The sequence below is a fragment of the Sorex araneus genome, chromosome 5 (assembly GCF_027595985.1).
Source record: "Sorex araneus isolate mSorAra2 chromosome 5, mSorAra2.pri, whole genome shotgun sequence".
NCBI lineage: Eukaryota > Metazoa > Chordata > Mammalia > Eulipotyphla > Soricidae > Sorex > Sorex araneus.
This window is the reverse complement of record NC_073306.1, coordinates 29,416,294-29,434,554: the sequence shown is the minus strand read 5'-3', so window position 1 is coordinate 29,434,554 and position 18,261 is coordinate 29,416,294. Positions and strand designations below refer to the sequence as shown.

At 41.0% G+C, this 18,261-nt stretch overlaps 1 protein-coding gene across 1 annotated transcript in view; it reads right to left on the bottom strand.

The window, feature by feature from the left end:
- Nucleotides 1–18,261, bottom strand: part of TESK2 (testis associated actin remodelling kinase 2) — a 118,356-nt gene that overhangs the window by 80,695 nt on the left and 19,400 nt on the right. Inside the window, exon 3 of the mRNA XM_004620560.2 lies at nucleotides 2,123–2,244. Within this exon, the coding sequence (XP_004620617.2) occupies nucleotides 2,123–2,244 (122 nt within the window). The remainder of the gene's footprint in view (nucleotides 1–2,122; nucleotides 2,245–18,261) is intronic.

Below are 18,261 nucleotides of genomic sequence, written 5' to 3'. Positions count from 1 at the left end.
AATAATTTCTTTTGGCTTTTTAAGTGATACCCAGCGATGCACAGCTCCAGCCCCCAATGGTAACAATCTTTATATATTATACATTTAGTCTAAATTATAACGGTTTCAAAAACTTTAAATACAATATTTGTCAGCTTATTATAAAGACCAAGGTAAGACTTAACACTATCTTTCATATATTAGAAATGTTATGTGAAATCACAGAATATTATCTTTTGTTCTAAATTTTTGCTGTTGCTGTTTTTGTTTTGGGCCACACCTGGCGATTCTGACGGGTTACTGGCTCTGCGTTCAGGAAACATTCCTGCAGTCTCAGAGGACCACATGGGGTGCAGGGGATCAAACCCAGGTTGGCCATGTGCAAGACAGATGCCTTACTCACTGTACAATCACTCTGGCCCCAAGAATATTATCTTTTGTAAGTTAAAAATGAGGAGTGTGCAGGGGCTGGAGCAATAGTACAGCGGGTAGGGCATTTGCCTTGCACACAGCTGAGCCAGGTTCAATTCCCAGCATCCCATATAGTCCCCTGAGTATCGCCAGGAGTAATTCCTGAGTTCATGAGCCAACAGTAACCCCAGAGCATCACTGGGTGTGACCCAAAAAGGAAAAAAAATTAGGGGTGCGCAGACTGGGGATATGGTTCAAGTGGTAGAGCATATGCCTTGCATATGTGAGGTCCTGGTCCTGGATTCAATCACTGACACAGACTACCCTCGCCAGCACTATCAGCTGTGGCTTAATGGTTCCTGAACACTGCCAAGCCTACCCTCCCTCCCCACCCAGACTCCAGTATTAGCAACCCAAGCACTGGTCAGAAACACATTACCAGGTGAGTATTGCAGTGAGTGGCACCTGCGTCTCCTAAACCAATCTAGGGAGACCTTCCCTCAAGGTAAATTTCATTTTTTTAAATAAAAATTTTTCCCATAACCTCCTTTTATTTTTTTAACTTTTTAAACTGAATCACCGTGAGACAGACCCTTACAAAGCTGTTTGTGATTGGATTTCAGTCATACATTATTCCAACACCCATCCCTCCATGAATGTATATTTCCCAGTTAAAGACAAAACATTATTGAAACTCTATGGAACAATAAACTCCCACAAATAGCTAAAGCAATCCTTGGGGAAAAGAAAATGGGTTCTTCATCACCTTCCCCAAATTCAAACTGTATTACAAAGCAGTAGTAATTAAAACAGTATGGTACTGGACTAGAAAGAGACCCACAGACCAATGGAATAGAGTTAAATATTCTATCACAGACTTTCAAATATATGATCACTTAATTTTTGATAAAGGAGCAAGAAATGTGAAGTGGAACAAAGAAAGTCTCTTTAACAAGTGATGCTGGGAAAACTAGACTGCTACCTGTAAAAAAATAAACTCTGACCTCTAATGCCAGGCACAAAAGTCAGACCAAAGTGGATTAAAGACCTCAATATCAGACCTGAATCCATAAGGTACATGGAGGAAAATGTAGGCAGAATCGTCCATGATATTGAAGCTAAAAGTATCTTTAGGGATAAAACACCATTGTGCATTGCTGGGTGTGACCCAAAAATAAAAAATAAAATAAAATAAACTATGGTGTCAGGGATGAAACTCAGTGGTAAACTATTTGCCTTACAGTTACACTTGCCTTATCACTTTCAATCTCTGCCCCCCCCCACCACCACACACACACACACACACAAAGGCAAACTGCCTCTTCAAGTACTAAAAGTTAAGAGCAAATAGGCTGGGGACATAATTTTACTCTTATTGCCATTCACTGATTTAATTACAATTCCCCCCATAAAGTGATTAAGAAAATTAAATTACCATATAGAAACTAACATCTTTTCGCTGACAAATTTCTAATTCAGCAAAAGGAAATAATGGTTCTAATGAGCTAATACTAGAGTAAAGTAATTTGGGAGAGAGAAGTTGCTTAATTAAATGCTGTTAATTACCAGAAAATTATGTCAATAGGTAGAAAAGGACCTAAATATAGCTAAGCCCCACAGACCCAGCATGAATCTCAAATCTTTCTTTTTAGCTCTTATCACTATTTTAACAGCCTCCAATAACATTTCAGCTTTCTCAGTGAGCCCCAGAAGGAAGTGGAAAAGCCATTACTTAAGGATGTTGGGATGGGAGAGTCTATTCATGAGCTGCACTTCTTTCAGCATATTTCCCCGGTTACTGCTCAGCGTGTTCATCTTAAGAGCCATCACCTGACCAGAAGCTCGGTGTCGTACCTACAAAATAAAACAAAACAAGAAAAGCAGCTTAAGAGCAGCAGCTATACAAGAAGTAAAAGTGTCCCCCTGTAGAACACGCCATGATATTTTCATGCCCATTTAGATAGAATAGACACAACAGAAATGTCTCTTCTATAAAATCTGATCATGTTAGGTTTTTCCTAGTAGATGCTTCTCTTGTAAGCATGGTGAATGCACTCAAAATCCACTCAATGTTTTGTAAGAAATGTGGTAAGCAACAGCATTGCAAAGTCCCACAGTATAAGAAAGGCAAGGATAAAAAGATGATGATGATGATGATGATGATGATGATGATGATTATAAAAGAAAGGCAAGAATTCTCTGCATGCCCAGGAAAAGTGGCATTATGACAGGAGGCAAAATATTATGGAGGTCAAACAAAGCTAATTTTCTGGAAAAAGGTTAAAATGATAAAGAAGATTGTGTTGAGGCTTGAAGTAGCTGAGATAAACTGAGACCTAAGAGAATGCTAGCCATTAGGAGATGAAAACATTTGGGCTTGTTTGTTTTGGAGTCACACCCAGTGATGCTCAGGTATTATTCTTGACTTTACATTCAGAAATCACTCCTGGTGGACTCAGGGGACCATATGGGATGCTGGAGATCAAACCCAGGTCAGCAGCATGCAAGACAAGTGCCTCTCCAGCCCAAAATGCAATGACTTTGAACTCGGAGAAGAAAAAAAAATTGAATACCTTAGTAATCCAGTTCTAAGATTAAACTTTAGTTAAGAAGACAATGAAATCCTGAAATCCTGGGCTCTGTTAAAACTGTATATAGGGAGGGAAATGAACTAATTGTTATGAATAAAGTTTCCCATATGAAGAAATTTGCTTAAGGATTAAAAAAAAATCTTATCACATTAGGATCTCACTTCCATTAGTTAGGTTTACTCCATTTAAGACCAAAAGTGTTTCACATTATGCTGGCAAAAAAAAAAAATACTGTTAACACCACTTCAAGATTTTTTCTTTTTGGGTCACACCTGGCGATGCACTCAGGAATTACTCCTGGGGGTGCTTGGGGGACCATATGGGATGCTGGGAATTGAACCCGGGTTGGCCACGTACAAGACAAACGCCCTACCCACTGTGCTATCACGCCAGCCCCGATTCTTTACTTTTTAATACCTTAGAAAAACTGGTGGAAATGAATATGATTGGTGCCTAATAACCAACATGCATGAATCTTAGAATATCAAAAGAAAAAAATTGAAAAAAGACAACAGAAAAACTTTTTATAGAATTTTAAGTGTACCAAAAGTTAAGATACATATTTAAGCCTCACATAACACTTAAAAACTATAAGATTGTCTCTAGAACACAAAAGCTATATCCTCAAGATTTTCTCAAACTTTGTAAATTACGTGTTGATTTTAAAAATAAAAGCTTTGGGGCTGGAGCTATAGCACAGTGGGTAAGGCGTTTGCCTTGCATGTGGCCGACCCGGGTTCGATTCCCAACATCCCATATGGTCCCCTAAGCACAGCCAGAAGTAATTCCTGAGTGCAAAGCCAGGAGGTAACCCCTGTGCATTGCCAGGTGTGACCCAAAAAAAGAAAATAAATAAATAAATAAATAAATATAAATAAATAAAAGTTTTGTGGGCTAGAGATACAGTACAGCAGATAAGACACTTGCCTTGCATGTAACTGACCCACGTTTGATCTCTGGCACCACAAATGGTTCCCTGAGCACAATCAGGAGTGACCTCTGTGCACAGTGATCCTTGTCCCCTGAGCAGCACTGGGTGTGGTGCCAAAACAAAACAAAACAATAACAACAAAAACTTTATTTAAAGATCATGGAGATGGCTCAAAGGACTGGAGCACATACTTTGAACACAGGAGGTTGGGTTCAATTATCTACAACACATGGTCCCTAAGCAATCATGAGTATTTTCCTTTCCTCCCACACAAAAAAACATTCATTTCATATCTTGTACAGTTGGGAATTACTATGCAAGAAGTCAATATCCTATGGACTTTAAAAATTTTATTTCAGTATATTATATTTTATGACAGTGACATATGATATTATGACAGTGACAGTGCTACATATTATACTTAACTAAGTAGTAATTAATTTTAGAAAATGTGGCAATTGAACCAAAAAGAGCACAGCGGTTAAAGCAGTTCCCTTGCATGTGGCCGTGGTTTGTTCCCTGACATGGCATGATCCTCCCACTCTATGATCAATACTACCAGGAGCAAACTCCTAGCACAGAGCTGGAAATAACCCCAGTACTGATTGATGAGTATGGCTCAAACCCTTCTCCCCAAATGACAATCTACTTAATTTTACTTATTTATTTTGCTTTTTGGGTCACACTGGCAATGCTCAGGGGTTACTCCTGGCTCTGCACTCAGGAATTACTCCTGGTGGTGCTGGGGGACCATTTGGGATGCTGGGAATCGAATCCAGGTCGGCCGCATGCAAGGCAAATAACCCTACCCACTGGAGTACCACTCCAGCTCCTCTACTTAATTTTAATCTCCTAACATCCCTTAAAAACATCAATAACAGGGGCTAGAGAGATAGAATGAGAGGTAAGGTACTTGCTGTGCATGTGGCAGACCCAGATTCAATCCCCAGCACCCCATAATGTCCCAAACTCTGCTAAGAGTGATCCCTGAGCACAGAGTCAGGAGTAAACCCTGAGCATTGCCAGGTGTGGTGCCAAAACAAAGCAGACAAAAAAATCAATCACCCCAAAAGTTTAATTTATCTGTAAATAAGAATAGACATCACAGTTCATCTTAGAATGGAAAGAAAAACAATGTTAAAACAGTTAGACAAAAGGAGAATGAAGCAAAACATTCAGAGCCATAGGAGAAAAACTGAAGTAGGAGTTTGAAGGAGAAAGATTGAGGCAAAACACCAGTTACCTCTCCCCTCTTCTAGATCACTAAATAAGATTTGGAACCCAACTCTCTTCCTACTACATCAATGATTCTGTTGTCATGCCCCTCGTGACTAATGAAAGAGAAGTGGCTTTCCTTTTCAGATTCTGCATGGATAAGTTAAAAGAGACATTTGTATACAAAGAACTCACTAGCAGTATTTTTCCAATGCTATTTACAGAAGACATCAGTGTTTAACAGGAGCTCCCCATCCTGAAAGCTGCTTTTTCCCCCACTCTCTCATCAAAAAAACCTATCACTAAATCATTTTTGTTTTGTTTTTGTTTGGGGGCCACACTCTGCAATGCTCAGGAGTTACTCCTGGTTGGGTACTCAGGAATTACTCCTGGTAGTGCTGGGAGACCATATGGGGAGGAGGGAGAAAAGGTGGGAGGGGACAGGGAGAGGGAGAGATTCAAGAGACAACACAGGTTTCTCCAGAGTGGAGAGAGCGCCCCAGTACACATCCCAGAGTTAAAGTATGAGGGTTTGAAAGTATGTATCTCAAGAGGGGAGATGGAGCTGGAGTGATAGCACAGAGGGTAGGGCGTTTGCCTTGCATCCCATATGGTCCCCTGAGCACCACCAGGAGTAATTCTTGAGTGCAGAGCCAGGAGTAACCCCTGTGCATCGCCAGGTGTAACCCAAAAAGCAAAAAAAAAAAAAAAAAGAGAGGGGAGATAGAGGCAATAAAGCAGCATATGCACGCTTCACTAAATTGTTTTTTATTATCAGTTCATAAGAAAATCTTTAAGAGAATTTTAAATATCAAAAATCTTGATATTTGAATCTCTTAAGTACTTTGGTGGTGATGAAGATGCAGTAATTTTGTACATCAAAAACCACAAACATTAACATTATTGTACCATTGTATCCAGCCCTAATAAAACAAAACTTAAAGAAAATCTGATATTAGAATAATGTATGAAATTCAGAATATTCGAGAAAGGGGGTGGAACTATAGTACAGTAGGTAGGGCCCTTGCCTTGCATGTGGCCAACCTGGGTTCAAATCCCAGCCAGCATTTCATATGGTTCCCCATCCCTGCCAGGAATGACCCCAGAATGCAGAACCAGGAGTCAGCCCTGAGCACCGCCAGATGTGACCCAAAACCAAACCAAAACAAAAATAATCAAAATATTTAGAAAACATTCCCCAGAGATGGTAGATGCCTTGCACACTGCTAAGCCAGGTTCCATCCACAGCATCCCATATGGTCCCCTGAGCACCATCAGGTGTGATTCCAGAGCACAGAGCCAGAAGTAACCCCTGAGCATCACGCCAGTTGTGGCCCAGAAATAAAACAAAACAAAAACTATTCAAGAAAAAAAAGCTACTTCTTAAACAAGTAAATCTGATGCCAAACATATTCATAATTCACTTCATAGTATGCTTCACCTACATAAAATACTATCCTTTCTTCGAGGGCCCTAAATTCTACTTTATTTTTCAAAGCCAAAGTCAACATCTCCTCTCTGAAGCCTTCCTTGACTCTCCCTGGAATTATTTGTTGTTTCTTTCTTTTTTTTTCCACTTTTTGGGTCACACCCAGCGATGTACAGAGGTTACTCCTGGCTCTGCACTCAGGAATTACTCCTGGAGGTGCTTGGGGGACCATATGAGATCCTGGGGATCGAACCCAGGTTGGCCGAGTGCAAGGCAAACACCCTACACTCTGTGCTATTGTTCCAGCCCATATTTGTTGCTTCTTTACACTACTACAGAGCATTCATAACACCAAAATAACAGTCATCACACAGTTCTAGTCATAAGTATCTCCTCATGTAGGTTATAAAGCATCATGAGGACAAGACTTACATTGCATTTGTCTTACAGTGCCTAGACCATCTGGCACATCATAAGGAACACTAAGAACAATAAAAACTGTACAATAACACTTGTAATTACTTGTAATTATACTTTGTAAAAGTTGTCATCAAGTCTCACAACGGAGACCAAGTCTTACGATGGAGACGTTACTGGTGCCCGCTAGAGCAAATCAATGAACAACAGGAAGACAGTGCTTAAAGACTGTCATGTAAGCAGGTTATTTGTTGAAGGGAAGGAGTGGCCTTTTCTTTTTTTCATGGCAGAGGTAATAGGGAGGATGTAAACAACAAAAAAGGCTAAGCTTTAGCCATATTTTCAAGTTTACCACCTAAGAGGGAACAATTAATTACAGGACTAATTGATAAGAAAAAAAATTGAAGAAGCCAGCAGTGCACAAAGGTACTGTGAAAAAGTTGATGGGACATAGAAACACTTAGGGAAAACTTCATGAAATTTTAGTTAAACCTCAAAGCATTAACAGATTTAGTTCAGCTAATTTTTTTTGGTCAGGGAGAGCCAAAGACTCATACAAAATACCCTTCATGGGGGGTTTCATGTCCCCTGCCATTTTTCTTGTGCGACAAAGTCACAGGAAAAAAAAGTTTCCATAGAGAAAGAAAATAATATAGTTTTTAGAAAAGGGGGCGGGGGGTGGAGTAGTAGGCCCCAAACTAAACAATAAAAGACCATCCAGTGCAGGCCTGAGAAATAGCACAGGGGTTAAGTACTGCTATGCATGCAGTCAACCCCAATTTGATCCTTTACACTGCTTCTAGCCCCCTGCGCTAGGGAACGTGATCCCTGAGCACAGAGCAAGGATAAAGCCCGGAGCACTGCCAAATATGGCTCCAAAACAGAAAAAAAGAAAATGAAATAAAATACTCTATCCCCTGAAGCATACTTCATCTTATCTGCAAACTTAAAAAGAGTTAGGTTGTGGGGAAGAACATGAGGAAGACTGTCCTTATCTCCAGGCTTTTCGGGGAAAGGGGAAACAGCACAAACTGTCCTTATCTTTCTTTAGGCTCTGAGGCAAGGACAGTTCTTCTTGTCTAGTATTGATCTCTGGCCCTGTTTCAATCCCCAGTTGAAAGTCAAATCTTACTTATATTTCTTTGGAAGTTGGGGTGTAGAGTAAAAATTGGCCACTTCCTGCTTAAATAACCCTTGGACCCTTTTCCTGGGGATTTGAGCATAAGGGGAAGCATTTTCTATGAGATATTTTCCTTTTATGCTAGTTCTTTTAGTCTCCACTATCAGTTGTTCAATTTGGAAATGGAGTACCGACTCAGATCTGGCTATTTCTTGCTGAGCCAGGTCATCACGGGGATGAGAACAGAACAGAACAAACTGACCGGGTGGGAAAAGTATTATCTGAGAGCTAGAGAGAGCGCTCAGCAGGCTGAATACATGTTTTACATGCCAGAGGCCCAGGTTTTGTCCCTAACCCTGAATGGTTCCCAAAGCATGCTGCCAGTGACCCCTGAGCACAAAGCCCGGAGCATCCCCTGAGCTGTGTGTGAGCCTCCCAAAATAATAAAACATATTAGACAAACTACATTCTACCTTTGGGTCACTCTTACAAAAATAACCTTTTACGGAGAGAGAGAGAACAAATTGGAATGCCCTGCCACAGAGGCGGGGTGGGGTGGGGGGGATGGGATCAGGGGGTGGGAGGGATACTGGGTTCATTGGTGGTGGAGAATGGACACTGGTGGAGGGATGGGCTCTGGAACATTGCATGAGGGAAAAATAAGCACGAAAGGTGTGAATCTGTAACTGTACCCTCACTGTGACTCACTAAAAAAATAATAAAAAAATAAAAATTAAATTAAAAAAAATAACCTTTTACCCAAGACACATTTTAGGATGGCAGACTGCTGCTTTTTTTTTTTTTTCAGGGGCAGGAGTGTCTTTCAACCAGTGCACAGGTGGCCCAGGGAGCACTCCTGGTGAATCTCAGATAACCTGACTGGCAGTTTAATATAAGAGTCTTAGGACATGGTGGTGCTCAGGCCATGTCATGCCAGATAACCTGGGCTCCCCTCATCAGGGGCTACTCCCAACTCAGAGCTTAGAGGTCACTCCCAGTGATGCTCATGTGACCAAGCAGTCCTGGGGAAAGAACCCAGTTTTCTTTATGCAAAGCTTGCTCTGCAACCCATTGGACTATATCTCCAGCCTACATACTATAACTTTTTTTCAGTTCTCTTATCACACCCAGAAGTGCTTTGAGGCTATTCCTGGCACACTGCTCAGAGGTCACTCCCAGTGCTACTCAGGGTTCCATGGAATGCCAGAGATCAAATCCAGAGTTTACATAGGTAAAGCACACACTCCAGCCCTTTGAAATGACTCATCTTCCTGGACCACATATTGCAATCTTAAGTAAAAAAAATAGTAACATCTGTAGACCAAAGAGATAGTACAAGAAGTAAAGTGACTGTCTTGCATGTGGCTGAACCTGCAAGCATGGCATGTAATCATCCAAGCACCTCCAGGAATAGTCCAAGCACTCCTGGATGTGGCCCAAACCTCCCCCACCATGTGGCACGACAACAAAAGTACAAGACTCTCATGTGAGAGGCCCTGGGTTTGATCCCTAGCACCATACATATAAACATATACGCAGCAATATTCAAATCTATTTTTAAAAATCTCTATTACTGGGCTGAGGCAACAGTACAGCAGGTAGGGTGTTTGCCTTGCATGTGGCTGACCCAAGTTCAATCCCTGGCATCCCATATGGTTGCCCAAGCACCGCCAGGAGTAATTCCTCTGTGCAGAACCAGGAGTAACCCGAGTATTGCTGGGTGTGACCCAAAAAAAGCAAAAAAAAAAAACCCTCTATTACTTAACATAAATTTTTTTTTTTTTTTTGCTTTTTGGGCCGTGCTCAGGGGACCATATGGGATGCTGGGAATCGAACCCGGGTCAGCCGCATGCAAGGCAAACGCCCTGCCCACTGTGCTATCACTCTAGCCCCTTAACATAAAATTTTAAAATAGACCTTTGTAAAGGATAAATGTGCTGTCTGACTGAGCACTATTCAAAGTTAGGCATCTGACATTATCCACCCTCTGATGCGAGGCATTTCCTAAAATGTTTAACTTGAATCTAACTGTAAGATAGATATCTTCAGACTACCTAAAAAATAACTGGTCAGTAATCTCCTGCAGATTCTAAGTGAGTTTCAGCAGTACACAAGACAAAGGGAAAAAACCATAAACACACACACACACAAAAACCAATTCCAAGTTACAAGAAAAGCCTGGGTACACACGTTGTATTCTAAGTCTAGTTCTATTAATTCCTCTGGACAAAGCATAAACAAAAAAAGACCATAAAAGAGAAGAAAATTAAGTAAAGGGTCATCCTGGGGGCTAGAGCAATAGTACAGTGGATAGAGCACTTTTTTCTTGCACATGACTAACCCAAGTTTGATTGCTGGCATCCCTGGTCCCCAAGCCCACCAGGAGTAATCTGAGTACAGAGCCAGAAGTAAGCCCTAAGCACCACTGGGTGTGCCCGATCCCCCTAAAAAAAGATGATACAGAGAACTGAGATTTGCTACTTCAAATAAATTATTATAGTCACAAGAAAAACACAACATTTGATAGGCAACAGTCAGGAACAGTTCTCTTCCTGTTCAAAGTCTTGGAACAGTTCCTAAAATGAAAACTGGAGTTAAAGATAATTTCAGCTTTTACTAAAGAGAGTTTTAAACCACAAACTGAAGGTCAGTCAAGTGTGTGCTTAAAGCCTGGAAGTAACCGATAATCATTCATTAGTTTTTTTGTTACATCCAAATAACAAAAAATATTATCTCCCATAATACAAGGCACTGTAATAGTTAAAGGGAAGGCTACCCATCAACATGAGGCATCAACTTGTCAGATTTTCAAACAACCCATGCCTCCAAAGTGCAAAATTATCTTATTCTCCCGCTTAAAATCCTTGATAGAGAGATAATACAGTGGGCAGGGTGCTTGCTTTGCTTGCGGCTGACCAGGGTTTGATCCCCAAGCATAAGACAGGAGGAAGCCCTGGGCACTGCCAGGCGTGGCCAAGAAAATAAACAAAATATTCTTCAGTGGTTCACCACTACTTAGATAATGAAGTTCAAATTCCTTACAAAGAAAACTGATCACAAGCTCACTGTCTGTCCACCCTTCTCCTACCCTTACATCTATATACTGTTTGAAATTCTTTGCAAATATCTCCTTATCTTACACTTCCTTGCACTGACATCCTTGCCATTTTTTGGCAAGGGGGTTGGGAGTGGGGATGAAGGAAGTTAAGCAGTCTGAGGGGGAGTGGGAAAGGGATGTTAAGGCCAAATTTGGCAGTGCTAGGGATTAAACGCAGGCCTCATGGAAATTATGTGCACAGCCTATCTCTCTGGCCCCTATTTGCCTTGTTTTGATATACCTGATGCTCAGCTATCCCTAATAGCAAACACACACACGTACAAACACACACAAACATATCTGATATATAGGACTTATTCTCAAGTCAACAAACCTAGATTGTTGTCAAAAATCTTAAAAAGGCAAGCAAGAAAGAAAAAAATAGTTATGCAACTATCAAAAGATATCAGTAGACCACTTGCTATGGACCCTAGAACAGAAAACAATTACAATGTCCATTAGCTCTCTACCCCCTTTTTATGTTATGCAAGTACATTAGTTATAAATATTAACAAGTATTCTAATTCAATTCTAATTTATATATTTTACTTCCTCATTATATTTTAAAATATTTTTACACTATTTGCATATTCAGGCAACTGAAACTTATTCTTATTTTGCTACTGTTTTACAAGTCACACCCAGTAGTACTCAGGAGGTCGCGCCAAAGTCATAACTGATGATGCTCAAGGGGTCATACAGTCCTGCAGAACAAACTCAGGGATTTCCATGTAAGAGGCATATGCTCCATCAATTGTGACAATTTCCAGCCCCGATTTAACTATTTAACAATAAGTCATATGAATATTCTTCACCTTTAGTAAAAGTGCATAAAACTAAGCAAAGGAGCCAGAGAGCTAGTACAGAAGTTAAGCTGTCTGCCTTGCATGCAATGGACCCTGATTTTGTTCACCCAGCACCATTTCTGCTCCCTCAAACACTTCCAGGAGTGATTCCTGAGTATGGAGCCAGGAGTAGTCCTGAGCACTGCCACATGTAGTGTGGCCCAAACTCAATCACACACACAGACACACACAGACACAGACACACACACACATACAAAACACCCTGAGTCTCTACTGGGGTATAGTGCCTAGCTTTACAACCTCAAAAAATATTGCGGAGGCCTGGAATATGGTTTATCTCTAGAGAACATGTGTTGCACTTGTGAGGTCCGAGGTTCAATACTTGGCACCATCAAAGTGGGGGAAGAAAAAAGTTTTCTAAATCTAAGTGATAAACTTGAGACAGAAAACTTGAGACAGAAAGTTAGGGGGCAAAAAAGCATAAACCCCTAATCAGTTCAGAAAAACAGTAAGAACACAAGAACATAAGAATTGTTACAAAGCAATTAACAATAAAAGTCTTTATTAATGATTTAAAAAGAAGCCACAGGGGATTGAAGAGACAGTAGAGCAGATAAGGTGCTTGCCTTGCATGGGGTTGTTCAAATCCTGGCACCTCATATGGTCCCCCAAGCAGCACCTAGGATCTCCGCACACAGGCCAAGAATATGTCTGACCACTGCTGGGTGTGGCCCAAGAACCAAAAGGAAAAGTCACAGAGTACACAGTAAGCTAGTAACATCAACTTTAAGCAAATAGAGTTTATAAATTAATTTAGGAGAAGTAAATAGTTTTATTTAGAGAAATATGAGAGAGATACATATTCAAGAGTTAAAAAAAAAAAAACAACCCTAGGGGTGATGTGGAAACTAGGCAAACAGACTTGAAAGCAGTAGTTTTCAACAGAAGCTCTAATACTTCACTTAGCTGTTTTTGATGTTTTTCTGGCTGTAAGAATGATTGGGGACAGGGAGTGCTGCCAGTCATAAATGCTAGACATCCTGAAGGGTAAGGGAGAGAAAGTACTGCACAAGAAAGCATTGTTCCTGAGGCCAGGAGATAGCTCAAAGGGCTAGCGTGCATGCTTTGCACACAGAAGTCCTGAGTTTGATCCCCAGTACTGCAGAGTTCTAGTACTGCAGTTCTAGCTCTAGTCACCACCAATAATGATTTACCCGGTCCGTGAGAAGAACAGAAAAGGAGGGAAGGAAAGATAAGCCATTGTTTCATGTGCAGTATAAAGTTCAAATATCTTGCCAGACATCCATATCAATGAAGAACATAATGTCTAAACATGAATTCTAACTCCATTTTACATAAAAACAAAAAATCATCTAACAGAAAAACATATTATTTTACATGATTTTAATACTTTCTGAATTTTCCAGAAATGCAACTACCATGTAGAGGATGAACTACTTTGTTGTTGTTGTTGTTGTTGTGTTCAGATTGGTTAACAGGGCTAGAGGATAGTGTATGCGGCCAACCCGGGTTCAACCCCCAACATCCCATATGGTCCCCTGAGCACTGTCAGGAAGGGAGGGAGGGAGGGAGGGAGGGAGGGAGGAAGGAAGGAAGGAAGGAAGGAAGGAAGGAAGGAAGGAAGGAAGGGAGGGAGGGAGGGAGGGAGGGAGGGAGGGAGGGAGGGAGGGAGGGAGGAAGGAAGGAAGGAAGGAAGGAAGGAAGGAAGGAAGGAAGGAAGGAAGGAAGGAAGGAAGGAAGGAAGGAAGGAAGGAAGGAAGAGTTGGTTTACTTAAAACAGGCTGGAGAAAAATTACAGTAGATAGGGCATTTGTCTTCACCCAGTTTCAATCCTCAGCACCACATATGGTCTCCTGTATACCACCAGGAGTAATCCCTGAGCAGAAAGCCAGGAATAACCCCTGAGCATCACTAAATATGGTCCAAACGCTCTCACCCAAATAAAGGAATTAGTTACCAGAAAAAAAAAAAGAATCAACCAACAATTAGTAATTAACAAGCTGTGGCAACAACATATTAATATCAAAATTCATTTGAAATTTTATAGTCACAATTTTTTACTTAGCCTTTATTACAGAATATCAAAGATAGGAATATCTTTGTGGTACTGGTATGACTCAAAGGGTTGGAGTGCATGTTTTGTATTCAAGGGACCCAAGAAGTTCCCCCCATCCTCCATACACAGAGCGTCATTTTTGAATCAGGGACCTTGGTCCCCAGTATGCCCTCAGGCTATTCCAGGGAGGACACAGGTGAAATAAGAAGCCACAGCATAAGACTAAGGGGACAACCAGTAGGACAGGATAAAGGTGGGAGGATGTGAGAAAGGGCCACAGGGAAAAAAAAAACAAGGTTGAAAGGTGGCCACGGCCAGAAATAGCTTGAGAAATACTGCTCAGAGCACTGCCCAGTGTAGCCCAGAAAATAAAATCAAAAGAAGTTTATTTGTGTTTTACCCAATGATAATGTACCTACTCTGTCAACTTTATTCTTATTTTTGTTTTTTTAGGACACACCCAGTGGTGCAGGAGGATCATGTGTTACCAGAGATTAAATCCTGGGCTCCCTCATGCAAACTGGAGGCTGCAGCCCATTGAGTTGTCTTCCCCCAGCCACACTCTGCCAGTTTTTTCCCCTAACAAAACAATAGATCATTTGAGATTATTTAAATGAACATTTTACAGAGAAAAAAAATCTGATTAAGTTGGCAAATATATATCTCTCCTTGTTTGCTCTCACTTACTTGTAATTTGTCTTGCCAGACTATCTCTATTTCAATTAAGATTACTCCCTTTCTACTATCACATGAAAAAAAAAAAGTTCAACCTAGAGGTCAGCAAGAGAGTACAGCAGGTGGGGCTGGAGAGATAGTACAGTGGGTAGGGCGTTTGGCCGACCCAGGTTCAATTCCCAGCATCCCATATGGTCCGCTGAGCACCGCCCAAAAGAGAAAAAAAAAAGATAGTACAGCAGGTAAGGTGCTTGCTTTGCACACAGCTGACCCAGGTTTAATCCCCAGCACCCCACCCGATTCCTGCCAGGACTAACTCCTGAACGAGTTCAGTCTACTATGATTTGTGGGGAGGAGAAAGGTTTGGGATGGAGAAGGGTTTGGGGCCAAATCCAATAGTGCTCAGGGTCAACTCCTGACTCTATCCTCAAAGGCTACTTCTGGTGGTGCTCAAGCAATCATATGGAGTGTAAAACCAGGGTCTCTTATACTTTTGGTCTAATATCAACTTACTTCTTTAACTTTTCTTCTTTTTTTTTTTTTTTTTACTTTTTGAGTCATATCCTGCGATGCTCAGGGCTGACTCCTGGCTCTGCACTCAGGAATCACTTCTGGCGGTGCTCAGGGGACCATATGGGATGCTGGGAATCGAACCCCGGTCGGCCGCATGCAAGGCAAATGCCCTACCCACTGTACTATCGCTCCAGCCCCTTAACCTTTCTTTTTTGCATGAAATGGCTTCTATCTTCTCCTAAGCCTAAAGTAAGAGAATAAAAGCATCGTATTATTTTACCATACTTTCTTTAATAGTTGGGGCCAAAGCATAACACTGAACTTTATATTTTTGTTTACTTAATTGTCTTTATTTCCTTTATGTGTGTTATTTAGGGTATGATGCTTGTGTTTTTAAAATCTGAGCAAAATCTGAGCACTAGGACTAGGGATTTGACTCTGTATTAGAGCACTTGCCTTGCATGTGTAAGGCCCAAATTTAATGCCTGGCAGAGACAAAAAAAAAATCACTAAAACATCAAGCAGTTACAGGGATGTGAAACCACTTCTAATTCATGGAACTCTCCTCTCTCTAGAGAAGCCCACGTTCCCCTTTGAATATGCTTCCTTTTCTTCCTCTTAACAAAAATTTCATTTTTACTTTTTTATAAAATTTATTTACTTAGAAAACATATATAGAGAAGGGGCCAGAACAATAGTACAGCAGGCACCAGGAGTAATCTTGTCAGGAACAAGCCCTAAGCACCACTAGGTATAAGTCAAAACAAAAACAGAAAAAGTTTCCAGTCTTGCAATTCTCCCTGTATCTAGGATAACTAGGCGACACTGTAAGAGCAAGGAGATGGAAGTGGGAATTGCTAATCTGGAAATGTTATTGTCTTCCCCCAAAAAAGTGCCTTTTATCCTTTGCCTCCTTTAAGGCTGGAACCAAGATGTGGTTTCTTGCATCAGGGGTATCTTGTAACCAAAAGAATGGAAACCACACTCTACACAGAAAGGAAACGAAGAGCTTGGACCGGTGTCCTCAAGCAGCAGCAGAGCAGAGGAATGTCTCAAGATTTCTTGAGGAAAAATTAATCTTTAATCTGAAACCCATGTTCAGGTTTCTATACAGAACATCAATAACAACGCGATTCAATTTGTGAAAGATTCAAAATATGTGAGTTAAATTCAACTTAAGATGCCAGAGACTGGGGATATATCTCAAAGAGCCAGGGCACACACTTTGCACACAGAAGGTCCAGAGAGGATACCCAGCACCCCATGGTCTTCCGATAAATGGCAGAAACAAATCCAACTTATTTGCCAGGAGTCGCCTGAGCACCTCTGGGTGTTGCCCAAACCCAAACAAATAAAAATACTCTAAAAAAGTATAATAATAAAAATAAAGATTATGGGGCTGGAGAGATAGCACAGCGGGTAGGGCGTTTGCCTTGCACGCGGCCGACCCGGGTTCAATTCCCAGCATCCCATATGGTCCCCTGAGCACCGCCAGGAGTGATTCCTGAGTGCAAAGCCAGGAGTAGCCCCTGAGCATCGCCAGGTGTGACCCAAAAAGCAAAAAAATAAATAAATAAATAAATAAAGATTAATAAAGTGGAAAACATAGTATAGTGAAGGGTTATTGGCACTTTGAGGGTAGATGTGGTATGATTAACAATGTCCCCTAAAATAGAAACATTTACACTCTTGTAAACTAATGTTACATCAATTAATTAATAATTGGAAAGAAATAAAAAATAAACAAGAGCAGGGAGATAGTTCAAAGGACTGAAGCACATGCTTTGCTGATATCACTTCTGTCATCTACTACTGAGCCTATGCAAATTTTTTTTTTCCATTTTTGGTAGGAGGGTTTGGGCCACACCTGTACTGGTCACAGTGTATTCTCATTTTAGTGCTCAGGGTTGGTCTTGGTAGTACCCACAGGACCAAGCAGTGTCAGTTCAATTGGGGCATGCAAAGCATTCAAGGCATGCACACCAGATTATTGAGTTATCTCTCCAGTCCTGAAAACTGTTTATACTTCTCATATTGGCCAAGAAAAAATATCATATATACTGAAGATGGTTCAAAGCAAAAATTATAATAATATATAATACAAATACAGTCTCTTTTAAAACATATTATTTCACATGCCCCAGAATACAGGACCTCCCCCACAAGATCTCCTTCTCTAAAAGCCAACCTACCAGAAAGAAGTTACAAAACTAGATAAATGCAACAAGAAAATGATAGGAAATTTAGCAAGAAGCAGTTTTAACAAATATGAAAATGCAACAAAGACCATTTCCTATGTTCAGAGCTCTAAAACACATTTGATTGCTACCATCTTTCCTCCCAGGGTTTTCAATACTAAGACACTTTTGTGTCACATCTGACAGTGCTCGGGGGCTACTGTCAGGGGCGACTCCCAGCTCAGGATAGTGTTTGGACACTCCATGAAGTCCTGGAGATTGAATCTGGGTGTTCTGTGTGCACTGAACCTTGAATAAAGGTACTTCTATAAAATTGGTCAAAATTCATTTTAAATCAGTTTCAGGAACAATGATAGTACAGTGGATAGGACATTTGCTTGTATGTGACAGACCTGGGTTCAATGGGTTCCCAACCCTGCCAGGAGTAATCCTAAAACAAACAACAACAACAAAAAATAACATACACACATCAACAAGATTAGGAGTAGTCACTGACACCACTGGATGTAGCCCAAAAGCTAAAACAAAATTTGAGTCTGGAACCTGATTATAGGTAGTAAGTACAGTGATACCTGGGTTCCACCCTGGGCACCACCTGGTCCTCAGAGCATAGCCAGATGAAGTCCTCTGGGTGAGCCCTGCAGGTGTGGCCCTGGAGAACCTAAGCACTCCCAGGGTGGCTCACACAGCAAGTCCTGACCAGCACTGGAACCCCACCTGTAAAACTCAAAGAAACCACTGAAGCAGTGCTTGCATTTTGAGACACAGTATTTTATTTCTCAAAGCTGACAAAGCTATCACA